General features: G+C 54.2%; 1 protein-coding gene across 2 annotated transcripts in view; it reads right to left on the minus strand.

Moving 5' to 3' along the window:
• Meis3 (Meis homeobox 3) overlaps positions 1 to 5634 on the minus strand; it is a 13037-nt gene extending 7403 nt beyond the window's left edge. Inside the window, exons 1-7 of one of the 2 annotated variants that reach the window (XM_013351450.2) lie at positions 5256 to 5634; positions 4874 to 5046; positions 2936 to 3111; positions 2643 to 2802; positions 2495 to 2545; positions 1692 to 1742; positions 1388 to 1486 (exon numbers count right to left, since the gene is read on the minus strand). In XM_013351450.2, the coding sequence (XP_013206904.1) occupies positions 1388 to 1486; positions 1692 to 1742; positions 2495 to 2545; positions 2643 to 2802; positions 2936 to 3111; positions 4874 to 4885 (549 nt within the window). In that variant the 5' untranslated portion in view covers positions 4886 to 5046; positions 5256 to 5634. Of the gene's footprint in view, positions 1 to 1387; positions 1538 to 1691; positions 1743 to 2494; positions 2546 to 2642; positions 2803 to 2935; positions 3112 to 4873; positions 5047 to 5255 lie in introns of both variants that reach the window. The other variant, XM_005361061.3, reaches the window with a different exon arrangement.
• Positions 5635 to 11111: the final 5477 nt, after the last annotated feature.

The raw sequence follows: 11111 nt of genomic DNA on the forward strand, positions 1-11111 counted from the left end.
TGTGTGTGTGTGTGACTCTGTGGGGACATGTGTGTGTGTGTGTGTGACTCTGTGGGGACATGTGTGTGTGTGTGTGTGTGTGACTCTGTGGGGAAATCTGTGTGTGTGTGTGTGACTCTGTGGGGACATGTGTGTGTGTGTGTGTGTGTGTGTGACTCTGTGGGGAAATCTGTGTGTGTGTGTGTGACTCTGTGGGGACATCTGTGTGTGTGTGTGTGTGTGTGTGTGTGTGTATGTGAGACCTGTCCTTCGAGCATATGGAGACATGTAAAGTCTGAGCAGGGACCTCCCTGGGAGGGATACCCAGTCCTCTCATGCTAGTTTCCCTGAGCACATTCATGTGGCAAGTCTGGGGTCAAAGAGGCTGTATGTATGTGCATGTGTGAACTTGTATATGTATCTGCATGTGTGCACATGTGTGTTGAAGGTCTGGAATCTTGCTTAAATTCTCTCTACCTTATGTACTAAGACAGGGTCTCTTGATAAACCCAGTGCTCACCCATCCAGATAGTTTAGTCTGCCAGCTTGCTCCGTGTACCTGCCTCTGCCTTCCAAGTGCTGGGATTGTGAGTCAGGCTATCAGCCTCACCCAGCATCCTCGTGGGTGCTCTGGATCCAGACCCAAGTTCCTAGGCTTGCACTGTGAGCACTTTACTTATTGAATTGAGGGTTCATGAGACTCTCCTGTGTGGTAGTGTGTGGGTGTACCCCAGGCTCTGGAGTTGTGCAGTGTGCTTGTCTCTGGGTTGTGCCATTGCTGGATGTGTTGAGAGCATGTGGGTGTGGCCATCACATGATTTTTCCAGTTGAGGTGACTTGGGATCCACACAGCTACTACATATGTAACTGTTGTCTGGTGTTCTGAGCCAATGGCTCTTTATTTACCTGTATTTTTAAGTCTACACAGACGAATATGAGGCCATGTGGTTGGCTCCTGGGCATCATGGCATGTGTGCACATGCCTGCAGCCCCGATCGTTAAGTGTGATCAGTCTGTGTCCAAGTGTGACCAGATCTGAGTTTGTCCAGCAGTGCCTAGAGCTGTTTGGCTGGCTCCATCAGAATTAGCTGTGTGGCGGTGTGTGCTGTGGCTATCTTGAGAATGGCAGTGTGTGAATGACCGTCGGGTCTGTGCTACTGTCTCGTGGTTGGGGCTTGTTTCAGGAGGCTGAGTAGGACTGTCTGTGCCTAACTTAAGCTGGTTGTATAGGGAGTACCTGTGCTGTGATCCAGCTGCATCTGTGTGTTGTTGTGACATGGGGGTGTGAGTGCGATGCACACTCCACAGCAGACACTACCGAGGTGTTCTGGTATGAAGCGTGCCTTCCTGCTGTGTCCATGCCCACCTGTGGTTGCCAGGAAGTGCCTGGTGGCCTGCTGATGCCCACCTGGTCTGGGAGACTGGGGCAGGAGGCTGCGTAGTCCTCAAGGTCCTCCCTACAGCCACCATCCCGATCCTCGATCACCAGGTCTATGGGCATCTTCCCCTTGAGGCAGGTGATGTAGCGATGACAGAAGTTGTCGCACAGGTCGTGGACCTGGGAGGGCAGCGGGGTACTGGGGGGGCCACCCGGGGGAGCTAGGGCTGGGGTGAGCAGCGTGAGGGAGCATTCTGCTTCCACTCCAGTGGGGAGTAGGGGGAGGGGGTTAACAGGGAAAGGGGAAAGGCAGGTGCAAGTGAGACACCCTCACCTTCTCCAGCTCCAGCAGGTGGAACCGGAGCACCTGGATGGCCTGGACCATCTGCAAACAGAGGAGGAAGAAAGAAGAGCAGCTAGGTGTGGAGGCACACACATGGGATCCCGGCATCTGGAGGGGCTGAGGCAGGAGAATTGCCAACAAGGCACAAGGACAAGGCAAGTCTGAGCTACATAGTGGGTTCCTGATCAATAGGTGAGACACTGTCTCAAAAAAAAAAAAAAAGGCAGAAATATCCTTGAGACAACAGCAAGAAAAGGATAGGGACAGAGGCGCAGAGAGCACCGGCTGTGCCGAAGGAGAAAAAGTCAGGTGTAGGGCTCAACATTAGGAAGTCTTTGGCTGAGGTAGAAAGGGAAGCGACAGGGAGAGAGCCGATCACTACGGAGCTGACCAGCCCTTTGCTCTGTTCCCACCTCCACCTTCTAGAACGTCCTAGAACCCTTTGCCCGAGGATGCACTGGGGTGCCGAGAAAGTATATTTCTCACTAGCTCTCCTTCTCCCGTTTCTCCCCTGCACTTTATGGTTAGAAGCGTCGGGAGGTAGCACCACTTGCCCTGGCTCCCTGGTTCATGGATCTAGAGTTGCAGAGCCAGGATTCAAGCTCTAACCACCGGGAGTTCTCACACTGGGCAGCACTCCTGGGTTTGGGAACGTGGGTCAGTGGTTTCCTGTCCTCTCCCCTCAGTCAACCCCAAGAACACACAGGCGGGGAAGGAGAGGGATGGAGGCTACTGAGGGCACGCGAGTTGCGCGGGGTGCGCGTGGTGGCAAGGGGGGAAGACCTGGGCCTCACCAGGTTGTCCAGCTCTGGGTTGGAAGAGAACAGCGGCCTCTCGGAGCGGATCTGGGAGGGAAAAGAGAGGCCAGGCAAGGCGGTCTGCCTCCCACCCACCCTTCCCTTCCTACTGCCTCCCCTGGTGCCTCATTCTGGGGCTGCCCACCTGCTTAGCAAAGGCAGCAATGTCCTCATTGAAGGAATCTGAGGAGCAGACGTCGCCACCTGGGGATGAGCCCAGTCCAGCCGAGGCCCCATCGCGGGGCGAGCATGTGGCCAGCTCGCACTTCTTAAAGACCAGGGCCAAGAGAGGGAAAAGGGGGTGTCTGGGGGGGCAGAAAAGTGAGCATGCATGAGGGGAAGTATGGAGTGATCGGAGATAGACACAAAGAGAGAAACAGACCCCAAGAGACACAAAGGACACTGGGCAGCCCCTGCCCTGTCCCTAGACTCACTCACCCATAGATGTCATCCTTCTCTCTCTTCAAGCTGTCGCTGTCCAAGCCTGGGGCTTGGGGCTGGGGAGGTCGTTGTGGGCCATACGGCCCAGGGGCTCGGGGTACTGAAGGTGCTGCCTCTGAGAAGCTGGCCAGGGTGTGCTCTGAAATGCCGGGGTAGTGGCGCAGCTCATCATACTACGGGAGAAGGAACAAACTGGGGGGCCGCATCCTCAGGGCTCAGCCTCCTTACCCCAGACCACACAAGGAGCACTCTGGTCTCCAAGGATCCCAGCTGCTGTCCTCTTAAGTTCCAAGTGTCTCACAGAACTGTCCAAGTGGGTATGAGAATCCACTCAGGACCCAAAAGAAGGCACCCAGGTCAAAAGATGTCTAGGAAGGAACTGATGGCTGGTAACCCCAGGAGAGAAAAGGGCAATGAGGTGTAGAGCCAGAGCTGTAGGGGGAGTCAGCCAGGGAGGGAGAGCATGAGGGGAGGACAGGGCCTGACAGGAGGCACAACCCAGAAAATTCACAAAATTCACCTGCATATGTACAGTCTTTTCTGGTCATTTCACAAAGGTGACAGTACACTTTCATTTATGGAGTACTGGGCTCCATTGCCTGCTGCATCCTAGGCAGGGGCTCTACCACTGAGTCACACCCCAGCCCCTCACTGGGGGATTCTAGGCAGGGGCTCTACCACTGAGCCACACCCCAGCCCCTCACTGGGGGATTCTAGGCAGAGGCTCTACCACTGAGCCACACCCCAGCCCCTCACTGGGGGATTCTAGGCAGAGTCTCTACACTGAATCACCCCCTCAGCTCCTCACTGAGGGAGTCTAGGCCAGTGCTCTCCCAGGCTTGTTTGTTTTTGAGATAGTGTCTTACTTTGTAGCCCATGCTGGCCTGGAACTCAGAGGAATCCTCCTGCTTTAGCCTTTGGAGTGCTGAGATTACAGATGTGAGTCACCACACAGCTAACTACACACCTCAGAATGTCTTGACAACTTATCACAGCCAACATGTAAATCTACCATACCAATATGCACACACAGTTGGTGCACACTCATGTGACATACGTGCGCATATACGCTATAGGCTATGTCCTCCACAGCATGCAGGCTTAGAGCACCACGCCTCCAGTTGCCAGAAATAACCCTATACACAGACAGACAGACAGACAGACACACCAAGTAGGAATTGAATGAATAGGAAATGGAAGCAGTTGGCACAGTCTGACAAGAGCCAATAAATACATTTGGGGGAAGGGCAACCCCATTCCACCATGCAAACACTTCCAACCAGAAATAAGTAAGAGTATGGGGGCTAGAATTCTGGATTCTCTTGTCACAGAATCACCAGTGGGGCAGCAGGACCTTTGATTTCCAGGTCAAAGATTGTCCTAAGTCGTGGAGAGACCTGGGCTCCAAGAGGCGAAAGGCTGGCTGGTATGAGGTCCTGTGTGCTCCAACCAACCCGGGTGCACGGGACCACCTGTGTGGCCCTCACTCCTCTTTTGCTTCCTGGTGAACTTCTCTAGCACCCTGAAGTGAATTCACCTGCTCCCTGTTGCTCATCAAGAACCCAGAAGATGGGGTCCTCACCTCCTGCCAGGTCCATCTCCAACCTTCCCTTGCCCTCCGGGCTCCAGTCTCTCCCCTCTCTAGGACCAAAGGAGAGTCCCTTGTCTAGTAGCCCAGTTAAGATGTCCCACCCCTAACCCTAGGGTGGGTCGGAGACAACGGAAGCCTTGGGGAAGGCAGAGGGAAAAGGATGGAGTGGAGGGAGTCGGGGTGGAGAAGACCCAAGAGACAGAGAGTCGGGGTGGGGGGTCAGTGTCGGGGAGAGAGAGCAACAGAGAGGATTAGAAGGAGGGGCAGAAGGGACTCTGAGGGGGCAAAAAGGGACATTTAGGGGTAGAGAGGGGCTTGGGGGCAGGACGGGCGCGGCCACCTACCCTCCGGGCCATGGGCCGGCGCCGCCTGTTCTGGACTCGGGCGGTCACGGCCGGGGGTTCATCGCGGCCGGAGGTCCCCGAGGTCCCCACCGGGTACCGGGGTCTCCGAGCGGCCGAGACCCGCTGATCGCGGCCGAGGACGGCGGCGGCTCCTCCGCTCGCGCGGGCCGGGCCTGTATCACATCCGGAAGTTCACGCGGAGACGCTTAACCCGGGGTCCGCCTGGAGCTGGGCCTCCTCCCGAGCGTCCCCTCCCCTGTCTTGTCCCTCCCTTCTCCTTTGAGTTCCCTCCTACCTCTCCTCCCCTGCGCCCCCCTTTTTCCCCCTGTGCTGTCCCCTCTTTTCTCTCCCCCTTTTGGGTTCCAGGCCTCCCCCAACTCACCTTGGCCGTGGCCTTTGTATGTCAGATTCGCGGGGTCCTGCGTCTGGAGCTTCCCCGGGTCCCCACCCTCCCTTCCTCTTGGTCCTCTCTGCTCCTCCTTGCTCTCTCCCTGCCTGGCCGCCAGGGGTCTGCTGTAGCTTTCTGCCCCTCCTTCTCCCTTGTCATCCTCGGTCTGTCTCTCGTCTGTGAGACAGGATTCGAGCAAATGAGGTTCAGCGAAGAACTAAACTTAGATTTTAGTTTGTCTTTTTGCTTTGGTTCAGTCCCTTGCCTCCCCTGGGGCTACAAGGGTGCTGTCGGCCGAGGCACCAGTGTGTGTCTCTGTGCCCCGAAGTGGCAAAGAATTGGGTTGATGGAGCATCCCTCAGGGACAAGTGTTGCCGTCCTTCTGAACACTGCCCTCAGGAAGGTCCTTATCCTAAATGAAGCCCCCTCAGCTGCTGCTCTCAGGGAATGGGTAGAACCTCCAAGCCTGTGTGTGTGTGTGTGTGTGGTGGGGTGTGAATTCTGGGTCTGGCCCCTAATGAGCTGCTATCTGAACTGCAAGACAAGCTTTGAGTGGGGTTCTGCTGACAAAAAGTAATCGTGCCAGGGCTGTGTGGCAGGAGGCTCACAGGCTGGATACAAGGCTGGCTGTGTAAGAAGATTCTTTCTCCAAAACCAGAGTTCAGAAAGAGGCGGATGGGGGTTGGGGGGAGGAAGAGGAGGAAAGGGAAGAAAGGGAGAGACATGGGGACTGAATCCCAGAGAGAGACGGCCCAGAGAGTAGAGGCAGCTGAGAGCCTCTTCCCTCGCAGTAGGTGGTGTGAGCCGTGCTGGGCTGACTGGAGGTACAGTTTGTGACTCCCATAAACAGCCCAGGCACTCCTTCATCTTCTCTGCTGGAAATAAAACAAAAGCAGGGCAGGGGTGACAGGTGGGCTGGGCCTGAGGCTCGAGGGATTGTATGATGAGGGATGAGGGACTGGGATGGAGAGAGGATGGCAGGCTGTGCAGGGAGGACCAACAGGGACAGGTCTTTGGTTCTTCTCCAGGGCACAGTTTCTTAGCCTCCCAGAGTCTCCTCTCCTGACTGCTCTCTGTCACCCCAGACACCCCCAGGCCCTGATGAATGCCTGTGTTCTGGAGTTCAGACCTTCCTCAAAGATGCCTTTTCCTTTCTGCAATAAGCCAGGGCTTCTGGTTTCCGGGGACTTTGCCCGAGTGTGGGCTTTTCACAACCAATGGGGTCCCCCCTTCAGCTTTCCCCACTTTGGCCCTTTAAGGTTGTGACTGGGGGAAGGGGTCTTGTCACACATACCCACCCCTGACATAGGTATGGTGGGTAGAAAATTAAATCTTTCAATTAAATGTGTAAATTTATCCCCTCTGCTCTGCTCTCGCCACGACGCTCCCCTCCCCTACTATCCTTAGTGGGGATTCATGGAGTAGGACCCAGCGGCCAGGGCCACAGCCGTGATCTGTGTCTTGGTGGGATCACTTTTGTCCTCATGGGAGCTGATTTTGGGTGGGAACGATGATGACAGGGCGTCACGTTACAAAGACTAACCTTTAGCTCGACACAGTGGAGGATGACCTTGAGGCATAATCCTCCTGCCTCAGACTCTTTGAGGTCACAAGCAGGAAATACCACATTTGGCTTGATTCTTCTGTTTCCCATCCCCACCTCCATCTTTTGAGTCAAGGTCTTTGGAGTTCAAGCTGTCCTCAAAGCCGTGATCCTCCTGCCTCAGCTTCCCAAATGCTGAGATGACCAGCATGCATTGCTATGCCTGGTTCGGAAGCTGAGCCTGAGCCAAGGTGAAGCCTCACTCAGTCCAAGGTGGAGGGAGGGAAGGAGTGGACAGAAAATGGCAGGGAGGGGCTGGGTGACAGAAATAAGAGGGTGTGAGCCCACAGAAACTCCAGAGCCGGCTGCTGTTACTCTGCGTACAGAGGGATCGCTCAGCTCTGAGCAAAAAGCAGCGGCTGGGGCTCGTGGGTATAAATCTTTTTAATTAATGAAAGGGACTAGATGTTGGGAAAAGAAAGAATGAGGGTGTCTGGGTGATAAATTGATGGGAGAGGTGGGTGGGTGGGTGAGTGCGGGAAGAATGCTCACACGCCCCCAGTCTGTCTAACACGCACGTGTGCAAGCACATACATGCACACCTGTCCTCCCCTGAGCTCTGGCCAACTTATGGCTGCCTCCCTACCATGAGGTTGGGACCCTGTCTCTGGGCCAGGCTCATCTGGTAGCAGCCAGTGTTGTGTGGCTGCTATCCCCTCTGGGAGAGTAGTGTCTGGATAAGTGAGCACGCATCTGGATGGAGCTCGGGATCTGTGCTGGCCTCTGCTTGGGACTGTGTGATTCCACTTCACCCGGGGAAGTCCCACACTGCATTGCCAGCCCTCACCGGGTGCATGGTACTTCGCAGATCTTCCCAGCTCAGCCTCCCCCACCTGGGCTGTGACTATGGAGCAACCATAACCCCCAAGGATCCTCGGGGGATCCTAGCTCTCTCTCTCTCTGTCTCTGTTTGTCTCTCTCTCTCAGTCTCTATCTCTCCCTGTGTGTGTCTCTCCCTCTATCTCTGAGATCCGCCATCTGCCTCTCTGATTCTTTCCACACTCCATGTCCTCCCGGCCTGGCCTGGCTGCAGCAGAAGGAACCATTTATCTCAGGAGCCCTCCTCGGTACAGGCCTGCCCATCCATCACAGCAGCCAGCTCCTTTGTCACCTGCAGCCTGCTGGCCTCCCCTCCCGCCCCACCAAGCAATCATTCCATTAGCCATGGCTGTGCAGTCCCAGGGAACACTGCTTGACCCCCGGGGAGAGGGGCAGGAGGCTGCGGCTGTCTGCCCCAGGCGCCCATCCCCACCCCTACCCTTCCCTTTTCAACTCTACTTTCCCCTGCCCCCCCTTCTTAGTCTCCTCCCTCTGCCAGCTGAGATTCTCTCCCTTGGTCTCAGGGCTCAATGTCCTCCTTTCTCTTCCCCCTCCTCTTCCCTCCTCCCCTTCCTCCTCTTCCTCTTCCTTCCCCTTCCTCCCTCTTCTCTGTGCCCCTGTGACCACCTACCCTGTACCCCCCCTCACCGTCTCAGCCTCTCTTTTCTCTCTTAGTCTCATCGCTCTGCCTGGAGGTCTGTCCTCTTCTGACTCCAACTTCCATTCCATCTGTCATCTTCCACCCCCCCCATCCCACAGGGGGCACAGAGGGACGGGAGAAGAGAGCAGGGGAGGGGACAGGAGGGAGGTGGGGCCAGGACAATGCGTGAGGCACTTGGAGATGATCTGAGGACTGATGTGCCTTGGACCTGGGAGCCCATCCTGTTCCTCCTACCTTCTCTGAAGTCCTCCCCCAATCTGACTGCAGTCCTCAGGGGATGAGGAGGCTTCTTGGAGAGACCGGAGCTGGGGGGATGGGAGTTGCCATGAGGATGTCTAATCCTCTGAGAGTGGTGTGCCGGGCTGGCACCAGACCCCGACAGTGGTGCCTCTCCTTCCCCATACCCATAGTTCTGTGGGAAGGAGGACTGGGAAGTCCTCTCTACTCTGCAAGGCAGCCATGATGGAGGCCCTCCATGAACCCCCACGGACCCCAGGGCAACTGTGATGAAGCATCACCCCTGTCACTGCCCCAGAGAGGTGTCATGTGGCACCTCAGTGTCCTCGTCCTCTGGTGGGGAACTTGGAGAGCATTTCACACACTCCCCAAGAGGGCTCCAGCAGAATGGAGACTCCGTGGCCCACACAGATGCCTGTTCACCAACATGACCTTTAACCCTTCCTTTCCCTTCCTTAACGTTCCTGCCAGGTCCCATGGGCTTCCATCCTTGCCTCAGGCTGGCCTGTGGTGAGCTCAGCTGCTGACAGTGACCAGATGCTGAGAAGAGAGGAGACAGGAAGACAGACACCCTGTCTTGCGATGGCTCACTGGAGGTGCCGACTCAGCCTAGGTACCTAGCTGGTGGCTAAATGCCAGCCTCGATGGTGCTGGCATGAAAACGAGGTGAATATTTAAGTCAGTCGACCAGTTAAAACAGAGTGGTTGTGTGGACGGTGTCCAAGACGTTGAAGGCCATAATAGAAAGAGACAGACAGTCTAGGAAATTTACTCCGTGAAAAATGAACTTGCTGCGAAACCCGCAGACCTGAGTTCAGATCCCCAGCATTCCAGTATTTTATTATCTAGTGTATGTGTGTGCGTGTGTAAGTAACTAATGGCTTCTGGTGGAGAGGAAGAGACAGACAGACACAGAGAGACAGAAATAGACAGCACTAGAGACAGAGAGCCAGTCACATTTCTTTAACGAGGGGGCCCCTGAGAGGCCATCTGTGCTCCAGTAGACAGGAAGCATTGAATGGGGGTGGAAAAAAAGAACACATGAATTTGGGAAGGAAGAGCGGTGGGAAAGACGGAGGAGGAATTGGATAGAAAGTGGGAGGTGAACTCAGCCCTTTTTAATAAATAAATAAATAAACAAACAAACAAACAAACAAATAAATAAATAAAGTTTTTAAGGCCAGCCTAGTCTACAGAGTGAGTTCCAGGTCAGCTAGGGATACACAGAGAAACCCTGTCTTGAAAAATCAGTAAATAGATAGATGATAGATAGATAGATAGATAGATAGATAGATAGATAGATAGATAGATAGACAGAGAAAGAGCTTCGAGGATGGAGATTTGGATCTGTGGTTAAGAGCACTTGTTGCTCTTGCAGAGGTCCTAGGTTCGATTCTTAGCACCCACACGGTGGCTCCCAACTGTCTGTAACCCCAGTTCCTGGGATCCAGTGCTTTGACCTTTAAGGGCATCAGTGTGCACATGGTGCACATACATACATGCAGACAGAACATTCATTCATACACATACAATAATTAAATAAATCTAAACAATTTTTTTTTGGTTTTTCAAGACAGAGTTTCTCTGTAGTTTTGGAGCCTGTCCTAGAACTAGCTCTTGTAGACCAGGCTGGCCTCTAACTCATAGAGATCCGTCTGCCTCTGTCTCCTGAGTGCTCGGATTAAAGGCGTGCATCACCACTGCCTAGTTAAGTCTAAATAATTTTAAGAGTCTCAAACGAGGTTGGTTGTGGTATGTCTATGGGGTGTTGTCTTTACTGTTGTTTGAAGCAGGATGATCTGCCCTGGATGTGGGCTGCACCATTCTCCAGAGAGAGGGTCCTGAAATATATAAGAAAGGAAGCCAGGCAGTGGTGGCGCACGCCTTTAATCCCAGCACTCGGGAAGCAGAGACAAGCAGATCTCTGTGAGTTTGAGGCCAGGCTTGGTCTACAGTCTGAGATCCAGGGCAGCTAGGGCTGTTACACAGAGAAATCTTGTCTCGGGGGGGGGGGGGAGAAAGAAAGAAGAGAGGAGAGAGAGAGAGAGAGAGAGAGAGAGAGAGAGAGAGAGAGAGAGAGAGAGAGAGAGAGAGAGAGAGAGAGAGAGAGAGAGAGAGAGAGAGAGAGATATTAGCTGAGAACAAACTGACAAGCAAGGGTCCCTGCATTTATTCTCTCTGCTTTTGACTGTGGGTGTGGTGCACTGAGTTCCTTCCTTCCCTTCCCTGCAATAATGAACTGGAATCTGGGGGTGTAAGCTGAATAAACCCTCTCCTCCCCTCAGTGGCTTTGGGTCGAGTTGTTTTATCTTGGCAACAGAAATGAGACTAGAACAAAGTCTGAATTTAAGGTTATGACTTTTTTTTTTTTTTGGTCAACTTGACACAAACTAGGGTCACCTGGGAAAACGGAGTTTCACTTGAGAAAATGCCTCCACCATGTTGGCCTGGGGGCAAGTCTGTGTGGGCATTTTCTTGATTGATGATGTGGCCGGGGTGGGGTAGCCGGGACAACTGGTAGGTGGTCCTG

The sequence above is a fragment of the Microtus ochrogaster genome, linkage group LG4, assembly GCF_000317375.1.
Source record: "Microtus ochrogaster isolate Prairie Vole_2 linkage group LG4, MicOch1.0, whole genome shotgun sequence".
NCBI lineage: Eukaryota > Metazoa > Chordata > Mammalia > Rodentia > Cricetidae > Microtus > Microtus ochrogaster.